This window comes from Lichenostomus cassidix, chromosome 24 (assembly GCF_008360975.1).
Source record: "Lichenostomus cassidix isolate B80296 chromosome 24, HeHo_3.0, whole genome shotgun sequence".
NCBI lineage: Eukaryota > Metazoa > Chordata > Aves > Passeriformes > Meliphagidae > Lichenostomus > Lichenostomus cassidix.
Genome location: NC_139504.1, coordinates 5943141 through 5965845, shown reverse-complemented (window position 1 = coordinate 5965845; position 22705 = coordinate 5943141). Strand labels below are relative to the sequence as shown.

At 58.7% G+C, this 22705-nt stretch overlaps 2 protein-coding genes across 4 annotated transcripts; one reads left to right on the top strand and one right to left on the bottom strand.

Moving 5' to 3' along the window:
• Positions 1-373: 373 nt before the first annotated feature.
• PCSK7 (proprotein convertase subtilisin/kexin type 7) lies at positions 374-13707 on the bottom strand. 2 transcript variants are annotated; one of them, XM_085081799.1, is made up of 16 exons: positions 13569-13707; positions 12164-12643; positions 11632-11766; positions 11067-11232; positions 10098-10188; positions 9504-9558; positions 8326-8464; positions 7657-7757; positions 5538-5705; positions 4327-4434; positions 3485-3587; positions 2551-2707; positions 2349-2443; positions 2121-2214; positions 1746-1863; positions 374-1586 (listed from the first exon to the last, which is right to left on the bottom strand). In XM_085081799.1, exons 2-16 carry the CDS (start codon positions 12629-12631, stop codon positions 1182-1184), a joined length of 2403 nt encoding a protein of 800 aa, XP_084937925.1. In that variant the 5' UTR covers positions 12632-12643; positions 13569-13707; the 3' UTR covers positions 374-1181. The 2 variants fall into 2 exon arrangements, with proteins under 2 accessions (XP_084937925.1, XP_084937926.1); XM_085081800.1 differs by having other exon boundaries at positions 7657-7751.
• Positions 13702-22436, top strand: RNF214 (ring finger protein 214). Of its 2 annotated transcripts, none has more exons than XM_085081802.1 (15): positions 13702-13837; positions 13952-14153; positions 14796-14855; positions 15056-15196; positions 15466-15605; positions 16152-16220; positions 16990-17086; positions 17312-17400; positions 17783-17873; positions 18066-18164; positions 18395-18771; positions 19156-19291; positions 19520-19627; positions 19957-20052; positions 20647-22436. In XM_085081802.1, the coding sequence occupies exons 1-15, from the start codon at positions 13758-13760 to the stop codon at positions 20710-20712; spliced, it is 1851 nt and encodes a 616-aa protein (XP_084937928.1). In that variant the 5' UTR covers positions 13702-13757; the 3' UTR covers positions 20713-22436. The 2 variants fall into 2 exon arrangements, with proteins under 2 accessions (XP_084937928.1, XP_084937927.1); XM_085081801.1 differs by having other exon boundaries at positions 17771-17873.
• The last annotated feature ends 269 nt before the right edge of the window (positions 22437-22705 follow it).

Sequence of the window (22705 nt, the reverse complement as noted above, 5' to 3'; positions counted from 1 at the left end):
GCTGGCTGATGGCACCCGGGAAGCCAAAGCCACCCTCCCTAAAAGGCTGCAGCTGCTCCTTCTGCCACCTCCAAACCTGGGAAAACCAAAGCTGGAGTTTGGATTCTCCCAGCTTGGAAGACTCTGCCCTCTCCCCCCTGAACCATGACACCCAGCTTTGTACTTGCTCCTCCTAGTGCTCTGGCCCAGCCCTTGTCTCCCCCTGCCCAGAGCAGCCCCTTTTACCCCAGGGCATGGAAGGCACACAGCCCCACAGATGCAGCACCCCAACACTAGGTCTCCCCACAGCCCCGGGGCTGGGAGGTGCTGGGTGATGCATTTTTCCACAGCGAGGAAGCTTTGGGAGGGCAGAAGAGTGATGGATGGGGGAGAGGAGGGTTTTTCAGGCTTTATTTGGAAAGCTACACAAAAGGGCTTTGCTGATTAAAAAACAAACCCCAGCTTTAAAAAAATAAACCACCGAACCCAAAGACATGTGAACAAGCCAACCCTGTCCAGACGAGCCACTGCCAGAGCAACTCAACCTCCCCTCCCCAGCCCAAGCCAGCCCTACCTGTCACCAGAGGTGCTCCTGTGCCCACTGACACAGGGACAGCCCCATCCTGCCTCCCCCACCCACAGCCCACGGGAGAGGAGGAATCAGCAGGATCAGAGCATGGGGGGCAGGGAGAAGCGCTGGTTGGAGATGAGTGAAGTAACTCCCTGCTTCTAAACTGGGATAACTGGTGGGTAGGGGGCTGATGCTAGCCCAGGAACATGCCAGTGCTGTGGGGTCCCTGCCTGCAGAGGCAGCTGCTGGGGCCCAGTCATGTTTTCCAGGTTCACTCTGCAGAAATCAGGGACAAGGTGACACATCTTGGCCCTGCTGCAGTGGCAGGAAGGGGCTCAGTGTGGAGCTGCCTGGCTTCAGTGGGAATGGAGCCCCACACACCACGGGGAGCCCCGAGTGTCCGGCAGGGCAGGCTCCATTAGGAAAGGGTTTAAGGCTTGCTTTGTTTTCCAGAACGAGGGAAGGGAAGCTCCCTTTCCAGTACCAGCATTCTCCTTGTTTCTGAGCCACTTCCAACACCACCTCCCACAGGACACAGTGGCAATGGTCCCCGGAGGCTCAGCAGTGAGTCTGTGCTGCCGTGCCCGGGATGGTCGTACCAAGGGATGGTCCCAGCCCAGCCCAGCCCTGGTCAGCAGGGCTGGTGCTCCCTGTCCTCCCTGAGGAGTTCACTCGATGCCTCCCGGCCCAGGTATCCTGTTCCAGTGGGGGTTGCCTCATGGAAGCTCACAGCTCGGCCATTGCTGGGCAGTTTGGGGTGGGTGGGGGTCCAGGACCCCTCGTCCCGTTCCCTGGCAGGCTCCAGGTGCTCACACTCCATCTCAGCCTCCTCCATGTCCTTCTCCTGGTACAGTGGCACTGACTCCATCTCCAGGCCGCTCTCCAGGGCTCGGTGCTTCCCGCCCTGCTGGTACCACCTGCAGCTGCTGGAGCCGGAGCACGCCAGGTCCAGCCCCACGTCGTTCCTCGTCAGGCAAACCTCCAGCATGTAGTAGAAAGTCCAGAACACGGCAAAGCATCCCAGGAGCAGGAGGGTCTGCAGAGAGAAACCTCTTGAGATACAATGCCTTCAGCCCCCCGAAGCCCTGTCCGCTGCCCAGCAGAGAGGGCACAGAGTCTTGAGCAGAGTCCTGCTCTTCCAGCTCATCCTGGATGCAGGAGGGTGCAGGGTTCCCCAGCCCACAGGCAGGCTCACCTTGAGGGTGTTGGCTGTGATGGTGTAGTGCTGCTCCTCGGGGATGTCCAGGCCTGGGGGACAGGGCAGGGAGAAGTCGCCGCGCAGGTACTGCCCACTCATGGCTTCCTCCAGCAGCCTGGGGACAGAGGCATTTGGGAAGGGGGGCAGGGGGGCTCCAAAATGCCCACAAAGGGTCTGGAGTGTCTCCTTCAGCCCACAGAGCCCAGTTCTGCAGCCCACAGCTGCCCTGTGAGGTGTGAGGGCAGCCCCAGCCTCACCCGCCACACGCCCCCCTGGCAGGAACACCACTCCAACCCACTGCTCACAGGCAGGGATAAACCCCTCAGCCTCCCTCTCCTGGCTCCCCACCAAACTGGGGACGTTGTGTCCTACCTCTGCCGTTCCTTCATGTCCGCTGGGGACCAGGAGGAGCCGTACAGGGTCAGCTGCCACTGCTTCAAGGTGCCAGGTCTCAGGCTCTCGTCTCCTGGGGGGAAAGCAGGTTGGTCCAGTGGGGAACTCCCTGGAGCCTCTGCTGCTCAGGGGATGAGCTGGCAGCTCCCTGGGACACAGCACAGAGCTGCCACCACCCCTGAGGGTCCCTGGGAAGGCAGGACTCACCGATGTCCCTGACGAGCAGCCTGTAGGTGCCCTGAGCCTCCTCACCCCAGCACCGCACCGTGGAGAAGGTCCAGTCAGCGAAGCCATTGGGGTCCCTGCAAGGGATGAGGGGGAACAACCCATGAGGGGTCACAGAGCCTGAGCCACCAGGCCAGACGTGGCCCCAGTGTCCTGCCCTGCACACTGTCCCCACGGTGCTTACGAGTCCATGCTGCGGGTGGTTCCAATCAGGGACATCATCCCACTGGGGCAGAATAGCCTGATCTCCAGGTTGCCACGGCGGGGATGGGTTATGGTGACGGTGACTGCCACGTGCTCCAGGGTCCTCATGCCAGAGAGCTCCAGGTCGGCAGGGGTGACTGGGAAAGGGAAGGGGGGTTGGCCAAGGCTGGTGGCCGAGATGGAGTCCTCACTGCCAGCCAGCCCCGCTGGGCTGTGGTGTCACTCAACAGGACACACATGGTGTCTCTGCCTCTTCCCAGCTGTTCTGTGTGGGACTGGCACCAGAAGCCATCTGTCCAGGCTGCCCCATCCCATCTCAAACTGTTGCCAGCTCCACGAATGCTCACAGCCCCAGAGCTGCTGACCACAGCCCCTCTGGAGCGGGGTGATGCCAAGCCTGGGGCTTGGCCTGCTCCTGGCCCCTGCTAAGGGGGGACATGGGGACATGCCAGAACCAGGCACCTCAGAGAGCTAGCAGTGTCCCCTCAGTGCAGGCCCTGCTGGGGGCCCGGGAAGGGCTGGGGCAGAGCTCTCCTTCCCCTCGGTAGCAGCTGGAGCCGCGGTTGTTGTTCTGGACAGGCCTGGCCAAGTCAGGAGCTGCAGCATTACCTAAAATGGTCAAAGCCAGCGGAGCAGCTCTGGCCGCTGCCCAGCCCGGCCCTGCTCACTGAGCCCTGTCTGCCTCCCCAAACGCAGCAGTGCATGGGATGGGGCTGTGGGGAGGGGATGGCAGCAGCAGGCAGATCCCCTGGGGATGGGCAGTGGAACAAGCCAGGCAGCCCAGCACTTAACCCCTTCCTGGCCTCCTGCAGCCCAGGGCTGGTGCTGCCCTGCTGTGCCCCAGGCCAGCAGCAGGCAGGACCCCTGGCCTCGATGTGCACAGCACATGCTCTCCATGGCACACCTGCTCTTACCGTTCCAGGCAACCTCCAGCTCCTGAGGGAGCAACGGGATGCTCCTGCCCTCCTTCAGCACGGGGCTCACGTACGAGGCCAGGTAGGGCACAGACTCCCAGATCTGTCAGGGGAAGGGGAGAGGCTTCAGCACAGATTGCACCCTCCCTGCACATCCGTCCCTCAATCTCCCACGGTTCTCATGAGCTGCTCTTGTCCTGGATGTGGGCCCTGATGCTGCTGCACACACCATCCCTGGGGTGTCACAGCAGCCCACTTGCACAGGAAAGGTGGGAAAGGAGCAGAACCCAAATGCCTGCAGGAAGAGGGAGCAGCCTGGAGGTCTCTGTGACTCTGAGGGCACAGCTGGCAGTGGCAGTGACCTGGCACAGCTGTGCAGAGCTCCACACAGAGCTGGGACCAAGTGCCAAAGGGACGTGCCCCGGTCTCCGTGCGACCAGAGGAGGGACAGATGGGGATGCTGCTGCCTGCTGTGGCCACACCACTCCCCCGGAGCTGCCAGCTGAGAACAGCCTGTTTCTCTGGGCAGGACACCCTCCCTGCAGCCACTGTGGAGGGAGGAAGGTGCTGGGCTGCTGACGAAGCTCCCGTTGCCATGAATCAGGCCCTCGCCATGGCTATATATAGTGCTGGAGAGCAGCAGCTCGGGACAGCTTTCAGGCACTGCTGGGAGCCTCATGACCTCATACCAAAAGCAGCCTCAGAGCCGTGGCCAGCAGGATGGTGGCCAAAGTGAACGGCAGCGGTGTCACCCCACGGCGTCACCAGGATGGGACCTGTCCCCTCATGGGGCTTGGGTGCTGCTCCTGCTCACAGGGCAGGTGTGGAGGGGAGGGAATCACCTTGGCAGCGTTCACCAGCCTCCAGGCGTTGAGCAGGCCGAAGCCATGCTGGTGGCTGTGGCTGAAGCCAGCCTGGTTCGTGTCCCACCTGGCATGACGGTCCTCGTACTGCAAAGACACACGGGGTGCTCTGGTTACCTGGGGGGACACCAGCAGCCTGGAACCCCCAGGCCTGAAGGGAAGGAGGCCCAGACACATCCCACAGTGGTGGGGAAGAAAACCCACATGGCCTTATTAGAAAGGAGCAGGTTGACCTTTGTTTGAAACAAATCCCAGGACAAAGCAGCTTCCCGGCTCCTCAGAAAGGCAATGGAGCAGCACAAAAGGGCACAAATGCCTCTGCTCTGAAACATCCCAGCCGCTCCCTGCTGCCCAAACCACTGCCTGTGGGATGGCAGAAGCCTTGCAGAGAAGGAATGGAGTCCTTTAAATCAACAAGAGCTGGGGCAGGACAGATCTGGGTCCCATCACTTATCGGGTTGTAGTGCTCTGGCAACACTGGCTTGGACTTATGGAAAACACTGTCCCATGCCAAAGTGAGCACAGCATCAGCTGGACATAGACTCCTGCTCCCCAGAGGGGTGTGGAAGAAGCCTCCATCCCTCCAGTCAGTTCCCACTCCTGCTCTGGGAGAAGGGCAGAGCTGGGTTTGCAGCCCAGCTCTCTGTTGTGCCTGTTTCCAGGGGCCCAGTTCTCTGGAGAACCCAGGAAAGGGCAGGGCAGAGCTTCTCACTTTCCCACTGCCTGGACCATGAGGTGACATTGCAGAGGTGACAGCCCCTGGGCTGGGCCAACCCCACTGCACACACACGGAGCCAGAGTGTTGGGAACCTGCTGAGCCCTGGAACCTGCTGAGCCCCTGGAACCTGCTGAACCCTGGAACCTGCTGAGCCCCTGGAACCTGCTGAGCCCCTGGAAGACCCCTACACTGGCAGCTGCAGGCATTCCTGAGGCAAATACCCTATTTATTATCATGACAGGGGAAAATGCCTCAGCCACATTCCTGGAAGGAACACGGGGTGAGGGGAAAGCGCAATCCCCGCGCTGGGAGCCAGACGAGCGGGAGATTTATGGAGGGGCAGCAGACATAAACAAGGATGTGCACAGCAGGGCCTGGGCCGGCCTGCAGCACCCCTGAGGGGCAGCTGAGGGAGGGAAGGAGGGAAGGAAGGAGGGAGGGAAGGAGGGAGGGAAGGAGGGCCACCCCTCACCTTGGTGGCAGTGAAGACGATGACATGCTGCACGTCCCGCCAGGTGAGGCACGGCCGCACCTGCAGCATCAGCGCGATCATCCCTGCGGCCAGCGGAGCGGCTGCCGATGTCCCCGTGTGACCCTCCGTGCAGCCCGTGCCCTTCTGCAAGTCCCAGTCTGTCGTCACCTGCCGAGGAAGGGGACAGAGACCTCTGTCAGGCCACGTGGCTGTGCTGGGGTGGCTGGACAGGTACATGTGGTCCTGGTCCCAAGCTGTGCCCCTGGCAGCCCAAGGTCAGCCTGTGACACAACTGCTCCTGCTCACAGCCAGCCAGGAAACAGCCTCACTGCAGGAACAGTGATCCCAGCTGGGAAGGGATGGATGGGGACAGTTCCTCTTGGAGAGAGAGATAAACTAGCCCTAAATAAACACCTTTGTGGGAAACTCCTGGTAGGTGTTTTGGGTTCTTCCTCACCTTCACTGCTGATCACAGTGTCACAACCAGACTGCAAAGGAGCCACAAGGGACTGTGCAGAGCACATGGAGCCTCCAAAGTGGCATCAGACAGCTCCCAAATTATGCCACCTCACTGCAAAGCAAGTGCATCCATCTCCCTCTGCTCCCCGTGGGGAGAAAACCCAAAACCTGGAGGGTTTGTTGTGTTTTTGCTTGATTCCATCCCGTTTTTCCACTCTGAGTGGCTCCAGCTCACACTGGGACATTGAGTGACCCACACAGAGCACCCCGAGAGCACAAACTTTCAGTAGGAAGCACAGCCAGTGCCAGAAGCCGTATTAAATTCTTCCCATTAAGGAAACCACACAAAGTTTATGGTCTGGTAAAAGAAAAAAAAAAAGCTGGAGCAGATGGCTGCAGGGAAGTTAACTCTGGCACCACTGCAGAGCTCCAGGGTGTCCAGGAGCAGATGTGCTCCTGGAAAAGGGCTGTGTGGGGTTTGGCAAGGCACGGGCTGGCTGAAGGAGCCACCATGGTACAGGATGTCTCTGTGGCACATGCTGTTCCCAGGCCACATGTGGATATTGTCCTGGATCCCCCATGGAGTGCCAGCTCCTCTGTGAGTGTCCCATAAAGTCAGTGTTTAAAATGAATGTGCATTTGTGACCTTCAAAGCACTCACACCAGGCTGGGGAAAGCCAGATATGGACCCAGAGCCTGCACCTCCTGATGGAATGCAGCAGAACCCTCACTGGTTCCCTTTTCTCCCAGTACTTTCCAAAGCAGCCTGGGACAACTGGAGTGATTTCTGAAAGGAAAAATCAGCTCCACTGTGAGTTTTACTCTCCCTGTGGCAGACTGTGGCATGTCCTGGCTGGGCACAGATCCCTGCCCTGGCTCTGGGCTGCAGGAGGAGCTTGCTGAGTCCCAGCCAGGTGCCTGAGGATCCCAGGCTCTCCCTGCTGCCCTGGTTTACCCAGCATGTGGGGAAGCCTGTTGGACAAGCCTGGATTCAGCTGCTGTGTGCCAGGCACAGAGACACAGGAAAGTGTTTTTAGGAAGTACCTGCCCTGGTGGGAGATCCTCCAAGCCAGGGACAACCCAACCCCAAAAATCAGGGAGCCAGTGGTGCCCCAGGGTGGGTTGGGTTCTGCAGTCCCTGCTGGACAGGAAGGGGTCACACCACGGGGTGGGGACAGCCTGGCAGCCCCCCGTGGGCAGCAGCAGCAGGGGAGGGACAGGCTGGGCCAGGCCTGCAGGGGGGAAAACAGCCCTGGCTGCTTGGCTCAGGCAGAAAAAACGTGTTGTTGACAAGAAGTCATTTTCTGGCAAAAAAAGGAAAAGCTGATAAAAATATTCTTAAAAATTCAACTGAGAGAGGCCCACGTGCCAGAGCAGAGGAGAGGCTGGGGCCAAGTGGCTTAAAGAGCCCAATGCTCTCCCTGCCCTCTATGCTCCAGCATCCCCTGGGAGCAGAGTGAGGGGGGCTGGCTGGGCTGGAGTGGGGCAGCTCCCAGAGAGCTGAGAAAAAAGGAGCCTCCCTCTGTTTGTGCAGGACCTGGATAAAAGGCATAACCATGCCGTGGCTCACAGAGGAGCTGTGTGGGAATTAGAGGGGCTGAAGCATTGTCCTGGCTGTCCCTGGGGTGGCCAGGAGGGCACAGGGGGCACAGGTACTCACAATGCTCCTCATCATCTTGTCCCCACCGCTGAAGGTCACGGCCAGCATGGAGGCACATTCCTCAGCATAGAAGGGCATGGAGCCTGTCTCGTCCACTGCTCCTGGGAAGACGGGAAAGGCATTGTCCGTGTAAAACCTGTTTTGCTCCAACTGCTGAAATTTTGAGGTGTTGATCCCCTGAGAGCCTCTCCTGCCAGACGTGCTTTTCCAGGGGCTGGGAAATCAGAACCAAGCCTGTATTTTTCTTTCCAGCCTGGAAGATCTACAGGAAGGGCAGCCATGATAAATAATCCTTCACTGCTCTGTATCACTCAGATCTACCCCTCATGCAGCTCCTGCTGTTGACAACACGGATTACATGTTTCCCCTCTAACAGAAATGATGGGAATGCTGCATTCCAGGCCATTCCCTGAGCATGGCAGTGTCTGTCACAGCCCTGGGAGGGAGGCCTGGACACAGGCAGGAATTTCTTCACTCTTCTCTTGCTCTGTAGGTCAGGATCAAACTGCAGGCTTGGAGGCTGAAGCCCAACACACCCTACGCACAGCCATGCCCATTCCCAGACACTTTCCCACCACCAGCTAGCTCCCAACTGGGCAGGTTGTGTGCTTTTGGGATGACCTCACTGCTCCAGGCTGGGAAGGGAGGAGGCAGAAGAGCCAGGCTCACCTATGGTGACAGTGTAGATGGAGTTGGCGTATCCATCGTAGTTGCAGTTGTCACTGTGCTGTCCCCCGTTGCCACTGGCCACCACGAAGATGCTCCCGAAGCCCCGGCGGCCTGCGATCACCCCGTGCTGCAAGGCAGCCTGTGGAGAGGGACAGGGCAGGGTGGCTCTTCCTGGGTCCTTCCAGGCTGATCCCAGTGGTTTCTGACAGCAGCCAGCCCAGCATGTGTGACCAGAGCCACTGCCCTTCTGTGAGTGCCCAGAAACCTGGGCTTTGCCTTTGCTGAGAAACACAACACCACCAGCCCCACCTGGAAGCACATTCCCAGCCCACACACCTCGCCCAGACATCATTCCCACCTAGGGAAAGGACATGTCTGATGGATGAGCAAGGACACAATCCCCTGCTCTCCCTCCCCCTGGCAGATGAAGGTACATTCTGCCCTCCTGACTCTGCCCATGCTCTGTGTCCCAGAGCTTGTTCCAGCTGTCTCTGCAGGCAGGAAGGGAATAAATTAACTTGCAGAACTGGAAACCATTTTTTATGGTGAAAGGACAGCTCGGTTGTCAGCGCTGCTCCGAAGAGAGCAGGAACTGCTGACTTGTGGTTGGAAAAGCACAGCAGAAGAGCACTGGAGCAGAACCACACCCCAGGGCTGGTTTGGGGCCCCTCAGTGACCCCTCGCTGCAGCACAGGCAGGCTGGGTGTGTTGTGCAGCACTCCTGCAGCACAGGAGCTGTGAGAACACCTTAATGACCTGGGAAGGAGCAGCCTCAGCTGTGACTCTTCCTCCCACAGCAATCCCACTCCCCTTATTTCCTCCCTGTATCCAAAGGCACCATTCCTGCCTCGGGAACCACCCTGAGCACTGGGAAAGCTCAGCCTCCCGAGCAGAGAGCATCCTGTGGGTTGCAAAATTGTCAGCGCAATACCACAGGTTGCAAAAGAGCCTTTTCCTGCTGGAACCAGCCTCTCCTTGGAAAGCTCATCCTGCCCTGCCTGAACACCACCCTCCCGCCGCAGCGTCGCCTCTCCCAACCGCACGGGGACAGGGAAACCTCGGCTGGCACCGAGGGACACAAACAGACGTGCACAGTGTCACAGCAACGTCCCTGAACGGGCAGGCAGGAAGCCACAAGCCCTGGAGGCTCCCCCAGGATTCCTGGGGCTGGGTTTTACCTTTCCCAGTTGATGGGGGCCATCCACAGTCTTCCCATCGTCATCGGGACCCCAGCTGCAAAGAGAGACACCGTGAAGTGACAGCCCCGGCAGTCACAGGCAGCTCTTCCTGCCATTACAGTGAGCTCCCAGCAGCCACCAGCTGCTCCCAGCACCACGACTGGGACTGCAGAGCACTGCACTTTCCCACCCATCAGGATGGCCCCTCGCTGCTGGGATATCGCTGTCGTGTTTGCACTGTGCCCCCGGGTCAGATTCCAGCGGATAAAATGTTTGATTTTTATTTAACAAGCGGCTTCTCACACATTCCAGTCCCTGTCCCACGGCTCAGCTGGGGCTGCATGACCACAGTGGGGGGCACAGTGTCCCCTCCAGCACAGCCAGCCCAGGGGACACGCTGTAGCAGCACACAGAGGGAGATCTCACAGCTGTAGGTGCTGTGCAGAGCCTGGGACAGCTCTCCAGGAACAGCATTTTGGTGTCTTGAGGCCAGCTGGAGGATGGGAGCTGGTGTGAGCACTCAGCCACGAGCTGTGACCCTGTCCCCAGGCAGAGCAGAGCTGGGTGCCAGCTCAGGGTCCCCTGGGGGCTCACCTGCAGCTGTAGATGTCGTTGATCTGATAGTGCTTGTTGAAGGCGATGGCCTCCATGCTGTCCGTGAGGGGACCGTCCAGCACTCGGATGCCTGCAGGACAGAGGACAAGGAATGTGACCAGCACGAGTCACATGAGCTGCATGAGCTGCACACAAGCTCCTGGCTCGAGGCTGCCCCGCTGTGCTCACCCTGCATGGCCAGCCCAGCTTTGGAGGGCTGAGGCCTGAAGCAGTGCCAGGTCCCGCCTGGATCTGGGGTAAACCCTCCTGTTCCCTGTGCTGTGGGTACAGCATGAGCTCATCTCGGCTCCTGCCAGCTGGGAGCCTCTGCCTGCAGTGCCCTTGGGCAAGTCCTGACCGCCTGCAGGGACGGTGGTGTGACCAGGTATGGACAGAACCACATCCCAGCACTGCTGTCCCCTGCGCTGCCAGGGGCACATCCTGCTGGGCTCAGAGACCTCTCCTCCTCCTGCGGAGCTCTGGAGACAGCTGAGGGAACACCACACATTCCCTGGCCTTGCAGAGGAGTCACACAGCACTGCTCCTACACCCCTGTCCATCCCACGAGGCAAAGCTGAGACCAGGGATGTGAGACGAAATGGCCAAGATTTGCTGCCCCAGTGCCTCCAGACACAGCCTGGGCACATTGTGGCACAACTGCCTGGCTCAGCCAGCAAGGCAAAGCTGCTCTGCCAAAAGCTTGGTGGCCGGGCAGGCCAGGAACAGTCTGGAAAAGCTGCCAGGAGCTGAGCTGACTCCTCTGGAGAGGAGCTCAGGCAGGGCCAGGCCCTTCCTGCAACAACCCAACCAGCCCAAGCACGGCACTGCTGACTCAGAGCCGCCCAGCCCATCAGCTGTCCCAGCCCCATGGATGCAGCGCTGAGGCAAGCTGGGGCTGCCTGGCAGGCTGGGATTGCAGGGCAGGCTGGATTGCAGGGCAGGCTGGATTGCAGGGCAGGCTGCACATACCGGCGATGCGGCTGCCGTAGGCGACTCCCACCGTGCAGAAGCTGTTGTTTGGCACAGCCGCGATCTCCCCGGCGCAGCGGGTGCCGTGATGGTTCCCGTTCTCCTCGTCGGGGTGAGGCATGGGGTCAGGGTCGTTGGAGTTCAAGTCATAGCTGCCTTCTGGGCTCTGGAAACAGACCCACAGTCACGACTCGGGGCTCTGCTGTCTTCGGTTTGGGAGCAGCAGGAGTTAAGAGAATGCAATGCAAGCTGAAACAGCCTGGAAGTCATGGGAACTTGGAGGCTGCTGCCACACAGGGCTGCAGCTCAACACTGCTATCTGCTGCCGTGGGGAAGGGACCAACCACGGCAGCTTCAGGCACTGCTGCAGGGCAGAGGGAGGCCAGCTGCCTCTCACAGGTAGCACAAAGGCAGGTAACCCTGAAACCCTGCAAAATCCCCCAGGAAAGGTTTGCTGCTGGCACTTCCCACCATGGCTGAGCCCAGGGTGATGGCACAGGTTGGACTCAGAGCTCTCACACACTCCTGTCACACTGCCCAGCCTCCAGCCTGCGCAGGCACTCACGTAGTTTGGCTGGATGTCCTTGATGGTGTGCTCCACGCCGTCGTCCACCACCACCACTGTCACCCCGCGCCCCGTCACGTTCCGCTCCCACACGCCCGTGACATTGATGTCCTTCCCGGGGCTCTTGCGGTTGTTCTAAGCACCAGAAAGGACAGCGAGGGGAGAGGGTCAGTGCTGAGGGGACCTCTTGGGTGCACTGGGTATGATGTGTGGGGCTGGGGTCAGCATGGGAAGGAGTCACAGGACGGTCAGGGGAGATTGTTGGAGGCTGACGGCGAGCAACAGTCACTTGAGCCACGATGTGGAGGGCATGGTGTGCTCTGGCCAAACCCCTCTGCCCACCCCAGAGCCACCAGGAGCTGCCTCCTCCCGTTAGCACAGCGAGCACGTGGCAAGCAGGGCAAGCTCTCAGCGAGCTCCCTCCTCACCAAAGAACAGAAAGAGGCTGTTCTGCCTCCCATGTGACAGCTCACCCGTGGCCACACAAACAGCCCGAGCCTGCAAGCCCAGCAGGAGCCGGAAAACCACTCACCAGATGCCACTGCTGGGGGTATTTGGGATCGTTAAAGTGCAGGCTGCGCTTGGAGCGCTTCAGAAGCTTCTGTTCTGAGTGCCACCGCACGCTGTCGTGCTGTGCAAACAAAGTGTCCACCGACCTCCTTATTGCTTCGTGCTCAGTCCCCGCGTGGCCATCGGGCTGGTAGGCAAACAGGTAATGGCCCTTGAGCTCCCCGACTCGGCCCATGTTTACCAGCCCTGCAGTCCGGGCCAGCTCCTCTGCCCTCTGCTCCAGCTCCTCCTCGGGTGCATCCAAGCTGACCGCCCACGTCAGCTTCCCGTGGTGGCCGTCAGTGTCCGAAGTGCACTGCCCGCTGCAGGCCGGTCCGGCTGGCGAGGCCAGGGGGATCCAGGCAGCGCTCAGCCAAAGGCACGTGTGGATACAGAGCGTGGCCTCCATCCCTGCGCTCCATAGCGGCGCTCCCCGCCTCCAATGCGGCATCAGACAGGCGGGCTGGAACAGCACAGGTCAAACTGGTGAGAATCCCTTCTGGTGAAGGACACGGTGGCCAGGGCCTCACCTGAAGGTCCCACAGAGCCCCACGGGGCTGGCCACAAACCCGCTGCACAGCAGATCCTCTTTCCGGGAAACCCCAGCCGAGGCGGCTCCTTCCCAGCGGTGCAGAACTGGAGGCACACCCAGGCTGGGCAGGGATCGATCCCAGTCCTGCCCTGCCTGCTGGGTGGCAGCCCGGGCCAGAAAACACCGCGCTGGGCTGCCAGGAGGAGCCACTTCCTTCTCTCGCCTCTGATAAGAAACTGATAAGAAACTCTTGATGCGCAGTTCCCCGGGAAGAAACACCACCAGCTACGCCACGCTCCGTGGGCAGCCCAGAGCCGGTTCCTGTTCTGCGGGAGCCCCACCGAACCCGTTCGTCACCTGCTCCACGGCCGGAGGAACCTGTTTTTACCTGGCATGGGTGGAAATCACCACCGAGCCCCGGTTCAACCCGCACTCCATAAGCCACGGCAGCGCATAGCGGGGAGAACACCTCCCGAGAGAGATCCCGCTCCTCGGACGTGCCCGGAGCTCGGCACCCCCCGGCCCTTCTCCCACCTCGATCCTCTCCATTCGCCGCTGATACAGCCCATCACCCGCCACTGCTGCCGGACACCGAGCTCCAGGCTTTTCTCCCTAAAAGCCGCGCGTCAAGCGCCCCTCGCTGCACCCCGGGAGCGGCACCGCGCAGCGCCCCGGCGCTCCCCGCTCCGCCGGCCACCGGCACCAGGGACACCGCGGAGGTCACCCCCGGGCAGAACAGCCCCGCTCCCAGCCGCCACCCCCGCCCCGACCCGCGGGCAGCCGGAGACAGCGGGGCCGGTGCCCCCCGCCCCGGTGCGCACCCCGCCGCCCGCCGGTGCCGCCCCGCCGCGCTCACCGGGCATGAGCCGCCGCCGCCGCCGGAACCCCGGTGCCGCTGACAGCGGCGTCACATCCGCCGGGGCGCGGGGCGGAAGGGGCGGTGCGGCGGGGGCGCGGGTCGTGCGCTCCTCTCGGTGCCGCTCGGTGTCCCCCGGTGCCGCCCGGTGCCGCTCCGCCGGCCCGGCCCAGCCCCGCAGCCGCGCCCATGGCGCTGGAACAGGCGCAGGTCGATGGCCCCGACCCGCCGCGCCTCTCCGAGCCCGGCCCCGCCGCGCCGCCCGGCAGGTAAGGGGGGGCCCGGCGGGGCGGCGGCGGCACGGGGATGGAGCGGGGATGCGGCGGGGATGCAGCGGGGATGCGGCCGCGGCGCAGCGCTGACCGATGTCCCCGTTCCACCAGCGGGAGCCCGCTCTCCGCCCCGGAGAGCCCCAGCGAGCCCGGGCCCGGAGGGGAGGCGGACCCCGCGGCCGCCCCCGGCCCCGGCGGCGATGCGGAGCCCGGGAGCGGCGGCGCGGAGGCGGCGGGGCAGAGCGGAGCGGCGGCCGAGGAGCCCGACGAGGAGGTGGCTCCGGCCAGGCCGTCGCAGAACATCGCGGTGCAGGTGGGTGCAGCTCCCCCGGGCCGGTGGGGTTTGTTTGTGGTGTGCGGGGCGAGGGCCAGAAAAGGCTCTCTCAGAACCGGGAGGACAAAGAACTGAGTAAGTCGAGGCTGGGGATCCATAAACACATCCATACTTGCAGCTCTACAGCCGCTGCTGTGTGCCCAGTCCTCCGCTTTGAACAGTCTTTAATTAATCATGAATTAAAATTCGACTCTTAATGAGGCCACACCTGGAGTGCTGTGTCCAGTTCTGGGCTGCTCAGTATAAGAAGGACAAAGAGCTATTGGAGAAAGGTCCAGCAGAGGCTGCAAGGATGATGAGGGGTCTGGAGCATCTCTCTGATGAGGAGAGACTGCAGGAGCTGGGCCTGGGTATTCCAGAGAAGACTGAAAGGGAATTTTGTTAATGTATATAAATATTTCCAAGGGGTTTCAGAGGATGGTGCCAGATATTTTTTGTTGATGCCTGGCTATAGGATGTAGAACAATGGCCATCAACTAAAATGGTAAGTTTTATTCCAATATGACAGAGAACTCGTTTTCATGGAGGGTGGGAGAGCACTGGAACAGGTGCCCAGGGAGGGCCTGGAGTCACTGTCTGGTCACTGCAGGGCTGAGGCTCTGATCTCAATCTCCTTCACAGACCGACTTCAAGGCGGCTGAGGCAGATGTGAACACAGACCAGGACATCGAGAAGAACTTGGTGGGTATCAAAGCACAGTGCTCAGGTCTGGGCTCTGCTGCTCATGCTCCTGGAGCTGGGACTGCTGTTCACACCTTTTTCCTGTCAAAATAAAATCATAGAATCATTATGGTTGGTAAAGATCTTCAAGATCATGGAGTATCAGCCTTGAAGTCCTTAAGCTGTCCTTGTTACAGGAGGAATTTTGCTCTTCACTGCAGGACAAGATGATGTCTGAGCGGGCCTTGCTGAAGGAGCGCTACCAGGAGGTGCTGGACAAACAGAGGCAGGTGGAGAATCAGCTGCAGGTCCAGCTTAAGCAGCTCCAGCAGCGGAGGGAAGAGGAGATGAAAAACCACCAGGTATTTGGTGAAGAAGTGATTTTGTTTAACCTGCCCTCTAGTTAATTTTAAAATCCTTATGAAGAGGCAGGAGAATCTGCAGTCCAGAGCATCTGTCTCCTGAGTTTCCACATAATAACCAATATATATCTTGGCTGGATCTGCTAAAAAGAAAAGAGTTTGCTGTGTAATCCCATTAATCAATTAATCTAAAATAAGAATGGGCTTTAAGTCAAAACCATTACTTGTGGATTTTGCCCTGTATCTACGTGATGCTTCTTTTACCCCAGGAGATCCTGAAAGCGATTCAGGATGTTACAATCAAGCGAGAAGAGACCAAGAAGAAGATGGAGAAAGAGAAGAAAGAATTCCTGCAGAAAGAGCAGGATCTCAAAGCTGAAATTGAGAAGCTCTGTGAGAAAGGCAGAAGGTATTTGTATGGAAAAGAAAGTGTTTATTTTTGGGGGCAGAAGGTCTTGCTTAACCCTGATGTAAACCTGATGGAGCAAAGAGCTTTAAACTCTCTGGAAGCAGCGAGTATTTAGGTCAGACCTGTAGGGTTGAATTTAGGATAAGCCCCGTATGTGAATTGGCACTTTCATGGAGCCGTTCTGTCATGTCATAGAAGTCTGTTTTGTTCTGAGGGCTTGGTGATGTTTTTGGGTATAACTCCTCCAGTGATGGCTCCAAGTGCTCAGCCCTTTTCCCCCAAGTGGCCCTGGCAGAACGCATGCTGGGGGAGCAGCACAGCTCCCTGCAGCAAGCCTGGTTCTGTGCCACAGCCTTTGTGCAGTGTCATGAGACAGCAGGATTTGTGCTCCAGAGGCTGTTGGCTGCTGTTTTCCCACACACATTGCAGGGAGCCATCCCCAGCCTGTGGGGTGTGGTTGGGCCTGGGGATGTGCCAGGAGGGGGTTTGAATGTCAGCCCTGCACCGTTGGGATTCCAGCTCTGCTGTCCCATTTCTCCCGTGCAGGTTGCTGAAGGAACAGGAGGAGAAGGAGAACAAGATTGCCTCTCTGATCGCAGAGCAGTCTGATGAGAAGTAAGGCTCTTATCCATTACCTGATTAATGCTGCCCAATGCACTTTTCCTTCCTGTCCTTTTGTCTCAGAGGAATCTGATGCTCCTGGTGGGATAGAGAGAATGATCCAGCAATGCTGGCCAGTTACTTGCTCTAGAGGTTTTATCTCCTCTTCCAGCATTGGCTCTCTGGATTAAATCTTTGATCCCAGTCACAAGCAGGCTCCTGGATACTTGTGACATAAAGATCCCATAAGATTAGAGTTTGTGCTCAGTGGATTGACTCAGCTTGTAACTGCTACCTCTGATTGAATTTCAACTTCCCAGAATTAGGGCAACTGATTTCCCTGTCTGTTCCCCACAGCTGTCCAGCTACACTAAACTCTGGCACGCTCAGGTATTTAAAACTGGGCAGGGATGCACCAGATCCAGGTGCTCCCATAGCACAGGTGGAAATGTCCAGCTTTAAACTTGTCCTGGATCAGAACAGCATTGTTCTGCCTGCTGCTCTGGTTGAGTCCTGGTTCAGATTCCCTGGGATTGGACTGAATTTTGCCAAGGGGAATTCCCCTCGTTTTGCCCAGTGTGTTTGCACACTGCTTGTTCATGTGCTCTGGAGCAGCTCACTCCTGGGACAGTGACTCACACAGCCCAGGGAGCTGGAGTTGGTGTCATGATTTGGCACCTGCTGATCTCCCACAGTTCCACCACATCCAGAGCTCCCTGGATTGATCCCTTTGTGGCCATTCCAGTGCCTGAGCCTAAGGGGACTCATTCTGTTCTGTGTGCAGGCAGCTGTGGGAGATGGAGCTGGACAAGCTAAAGAACCAGCACAACGAAATCAACAGGAATATTCTTGAGGAGACAGAACGGGCCTGGAAAGCAGAGGTGAGCAGATGACTTCTTCCCTGTAAAGTGATTGCTTTGAGACTCCAGAGGGCTGATGGACAGTTCTGTGAAATTAGGAGAGTTGAGGACAAGGCCAAGTCCCACTTTGTGGGATAAGAGAAATGATGAACAAGTATCAGTGCAGTAAGCATTAGTGGGGAGCAGTGCCCAGTGTCTGCTCTGGCAGAAAGAAATGGGAATACAAAAAAATCCATCTCTCCATAGATCCTGTCCCTGGAGAGCCGGAAGGAGCTGCTGGTGTTGAAACTAGAGGAAGCAGAAAAAGAAGCAGAGCTACACCTCACCTACCTCAAGTAAGTCTGTGTAGTGTCAGAAGTGGCAGGGAGGGTCACTCAGGTGTCCCTGAGTCCCGTCTCCTCTTCCTCTGCTTACGTTGGAGGTTGGACTGGAATAGTTCAGAATTTGCTGTAGTTTTCTTACTAAATCAATGTGATTCAATAATGTCACACACCAAGGGTATGTCAGGCTGTGCTTATCCCCTGTCACTGTTCAGTCAGTGCTGTTGACTGTGATGTCCCTGAGTGTCTCACAGATCAGTCCCCTTCCCTTGCAAGGTTCCTCACCTGGGAACCCTGTTGGAGGAGGGGAAGCCAGGAGGGTGTGGGGATTACTTTATCCCACTTTGCTGCCAGTGAGAGCACAGTTGCAAGTGGGAAAGTTCAGCTGTGCTTGCAGGTCTGCGCCGCCCACGCTGGAGACCATGAGGCCAAAGCAGGAGTGGGAGATGAGGCTGAACAGGATACGAATGACCAAGCAAAGTGTCCGAGTAAGTTCCTGCTGACCTCTCCCAGCCTAGCAGTGAGCAGTTCTTCACATACACTGTTCCTCTCTCTGGCTCTTCTTTCATTCTTCTGTGGAACCAAACAGTGCCACTTCAGGGCCTGCCACCCCAGGGTTTAGAATGCCCCAAACTTGCTCAGGTTTGATAAATGCATCTGTTTTCTTCCCTCTCTGCTAGGATCAGTTCAACGACCACATCCAGATGGTGAGGAATGGCACAAAGCTGAGCAGCCTCCCCCAGATCCCAACGCCAACGCTGCCTCCTCCGCCTTCAGAAGTGAGTGCTTCTCCAGCCCCACGTGGCAGATCCTGCCTGCTGGCCTGTGTGGGATGAGCCATTCCCTGTCTGGGCTTACCTGGAGAGGAGGGGAAGGGTCTCCTCCCCTTCAGCTGCCAGTGCCTGCACTTCATCCCACCTGGCAGGCTGGGGAGGAGAGCACCCAGCTCTGCTTCCAGGTGGTCTTACTCTAACCAGCCTTTCCTCCTTCCCCTGCTTTTCTTTCTCAGACAGATTTCATGCTGACGGCATTCCAGCCCAACCCATCCCTGACTCCGCGGCTCCCCTTCCCCATCGGACCCGTCCCCGTCCCCATGGTCATGCCGAGCGCCGACCCTCGGGCTCTGTCCTTCCCTCTGCTGAACCCTGCCATCTCCAGGCCCAACCAGCCCTCCCCGCCGCTGCCTGCTTCCCAAGGGAGGAACAGCCCTGTGGTGGCATCACTCATTGGCACGCACAGCCCCCACATGCCTCCCGCTGCCTCCATCCCTCCTCCGCCCGGCCTCGGCGGGGTGAACGTCGCTCCCGAGTTCCACAGACCCCAGCCGGCCGACAAGCTGGAGAAGCTGCTGGAGAAGCTGCTGACTCGCTTTCCACAGTGCAACAAGTAAGGGTCTGGTGGTGTTCTTGTGGAGAATGGGGGTTTGTGCGTGGAACAGGAGCTGGGATCGGCGAAGGGGGGTCTGTGGGGAGTGAGGGAAGGCTGAAGGCGAGGAGTGAAAGTTGGGTGGTCTCTCCATCAGCTTTGCCATAGTGCTGGGAATGCGAATCACTCGGAGCTTTGAAGGACAGCAGGGATATGTGGGCACAGCAGGAGCCCCCCATCTGTCTCTGGGGGTTTCCCCAGCGTTTTGGGGAGAGAAGCTCCTCAGCGTGTGACTCGCCTCACGTGGACGGTGGAGGAGAGCACGCAGCTTCCCCCAGGCAGTGGTGGCTGAGGGATCCCAGTCCATGAGAATTGGGAACTCTTAGCAGGCTGCTGTCCGTGCAGGGCCCAGCTGACCAACATCCTGCAGCAGATCAAGACTGCCCGGAGGACCATGGCTGGCCTGACCATGGAGGAGCTGAACCAGCTGGTGGCAGCCAAGCTGGCGGAGCAGCAGGAGCGGGCAGCGGCCGGCGCTCAGGTGGGACAGCGTGGGGGCTGCTGGAAGGGGGGCTGGGGAGCAGGGAGAGCTGTGCCTGCTCCCTGGTTCCCCACAGAGCTCGGGCTGTGTGTCAGGGCTGTCCCCTGGGTTCCCTTTCCTGCTGACTGCGGTGTAACCAGGGAACAGCTTTCCCCGAGGTGACTCGGGATGACTCCTGTGTCCTTTCCTCCTGGGCTGTTCTGATGTGCCTCCTCTGCCTTGCTGCAGCCTCTGGGCCGGATCAGAGCCCCCATGTTCTCTGGCCCCCTGCCTCAGATCAGCACGCCCATGTTCCTGCCCCCGGCCCAGGTCGCTTACCCTGGAACAGCGTCACACGTAAGGCTCTGGCTTCCCTGGGGAAGGGGAGGGAGGGAGGGAGCCTGGCTGGGAAGTGGCTGAAGGGATGAGCCTGTGGAGCTGGGAGCTCTCTCCTCACACAGATACTTGGGCTGGGGAGGTGAAGGGAAGGGTTGGGGGCACAGATCCTTTGTAGTTCACATGGGGACAGAGGGACACAAGACATGTTGGTGGCTCTCAGGGTGTGATGGCTTTGGGCAGAGAGGGACTGGACAGCCTGTGGCCCCAGGCTGCAGTTGTATCCACGATCAGAGCCATGTGTCTGACCTTCCCTGCCTGCTCCTTTCTTCCCTCATGGCTTGTCCCAGACCCCAGCTGCCTGTAAGCTGTGTCTGATGTGCCAGAAGCTGGTGCAGCCCGGTGACCTTCACCCCATGGCCTGCTCACACGTGCTGCACAAGGAGGTGAGTGTGTTCTGCTGCTCGGGGCTTCCTCCTGCTCCTTCCAAGTGACCCTTCCTGAGTCCTTGTTGTACTGACACTTTGCCAGGGGAAGGGTATGATCAATAAACAGCTTCCCTGCATCCTGTCATCCCATCCTTTCCGTGCTCTTGGCTGGGCCACCCTGCGTGGCAGTGGGTGGTGGCTTTAGGAACAGGCTGTCCTTCTGTCCTGTGCTTGTGTCTGTGAGGGCACTGGAGCAGGACAGTCTGGAAGGATCTAGAACATGGTGAGGGGAGAGCTGCCACTGCTGCCCAGGTGTCTGGGCTGGGAAGAGGAGACTCTCCTGTGCCATGGGTGTGGCTGTGGGTCACCTGTGTGGGCAAACCCCTCATCCCGACAGCTCTGCACCCTCCAGCAGTGACCCTCAAGGAAATGAAAACTCATGTTGAGGAGGGCCTGATGGTCCTGCAAGGGTGACAAGGGCTCCCTGCTCGTTGTGCCCTTGTGATGGAGGCTGCAGGGAGCAAAGGAAGCCGTCCCTGAAACGAGCGCTGTGAACAATGAAGGCACCTTTGGGTTGTGCCTGTGGCTCTTGACTAATTCTCTCTCTTCCAGTGCATCAAATTCTGGGCACAAACCAACACGAATGACACTTGCCCCTTTTGCCCAAGCCTCAAATGACGGCTGCTGGGACAATGCAGGCCCCAGGAGGAGTTGCTGTGAATAGACAGGTTCAGTTCTAAGATTTCTACAGTTCTATATTTATACGATCATGTATACACATGTACATTTTTATTATATAGGTAATGTGTGTATAGAAAGTCTGTATACATACAAATTCATAAATAAAGTGTGTATATTATGCAGTGATTTGCTGCTGCTCCTCATTTCTTAGTCCGCAGCCTTGCTGGCTTCTTCCAAATGAGGGTCAGTGTTCCTTGGTTGTTGGGAACTGCCTCAGCCACCTCTTCCCACTTGGATCAGCTCCATTTTTAGGGCCATTCCTCATGACTGGATGCCTCTCCACCCCCACCCCCCTGCCAGTCATCGCCTGCTTCTTCCCCTCTTGCCAACAAACAGGTCGCAGATACAAGAGATGATTTTTTGTGGTCATTTTTTTAATGTCATAATAATTTACCGTGTTAACATTCATTGTTCTTACATAGACACTGGGTTACAGAGTACTGGAGCCTCCAGCGACAGCCCACGGTTCTGTCCCATCCCGTCCCCTGCTGTCACCGGGCCCTGGGGAGGGAGCGGACGGACGAGGCTGCGCTGCAGCTCAGGATAAACCAACCTGTCGGAATTCCTGCGTTCCCCTCTCCTGTACTTCCTCCTAAAGCACGGGCTGACACGCCAACCCTTTCTCCATGGATTTCGGTGGGATTGCGAGGTGCTCAGCACCACTGAAAATCTTGCACTGGCTCTCTAAAAACTCCCACCCACCCTTCCTCGCAGTCTGCGGCAGGCATTCGGCACTGCTGGCAGCCCCTCTGCCCCGGGGGGAAAGAGGAGCAGCTCTGGGTGCTGAACTGGCCGCAGGCTGGATCCTCGATGCACACACACGCTCGGGGCGTGTTTTAAGGCAGTGGTCCACAACAGAGTCTCTGGGGTCCTGGGGGTCCTGGGCAGGCACGAGGGTGGGGGGAGAACGTTGCCCTCTTGCATGGAGTGGCAGAAGGATGTGTTTCTGGAGCGAGGCTGGGGCTGGGGGGCTCTGTGAGTGCCGTGGGGGTGAGGAGGGGCAGTGTGGGGGCTGTTGTGGCAGTGCCTGTGCGAGGGCTCGGCTGCTCTACGCTGCCTGCCTTTCCTGGCTCCCTCGCTGCTTTCCCAAAGAAACGTTTGGCTGCAGGATTTCCTTAACGAGCTTCATGCTCGGTGGTTGCTGGGGGTCCTCAGTCTGTCCCTGCCTGACCTGGTGGCCCTGCTCCTGCGTGTGGCTCTGCAGGGCAGCCGCCAGCGTGGCCCTGGCACCGCAGGTATCCTCCATTTGTGGAGGAATGATGCCTTTTAATTGCGGAATCTCCGTGTTTGAGCACTTTCCTATCCAGGCTGGAGGCAGAGAAGCAAGGGAATGCAGCATTACCACTGCCTGCAAGGTCACGGGTGTCTGCTCTGGGGAAGGGACGCTGATCCTGCAGCACGGGGAGGAGGGGAAGGTTGTCCTCACACACAGGAAAATCCTCCCCGTGCTGCAGGAACACCACGAGGACACAAGTGCCTCCTGTGCTCAGGGTCCTTTGGGCTTGCGAGCCACTGCTCTGCGTGCTCCAGCCCTGCACCCCCTCCTCAGGCCAGCTGGGACCCCCTCACCATCAGTGCTCCCACTGAACACGCAGCTGTGGCATCAGCCCTGGCCCTGGGTGGTGGCCACAGTGGCTGAGGACTGAGCAGAAGGCTAAAAAGATTAAAAAAAAAAAAAAACGAAACAAAACAGGACCGACCCCTAATGTTGGAACAGAGGCTTTCAGGGCTAGAATTAAAAATAGAGATATATGGATATATTGTACAGGTGAGAGGCAGCCATGGTCTGTACACGTGGGACCGGCTCTGTACACGCTCTGACTGCGCAGCCACGCTACCACTGACACGCTTTGTAGAAAAAAAACGAAATAAATACAACCGTGTGTTTAAAAAACAATAAACGCTGCAGTTCCCACAAGTCCTGCCTGTC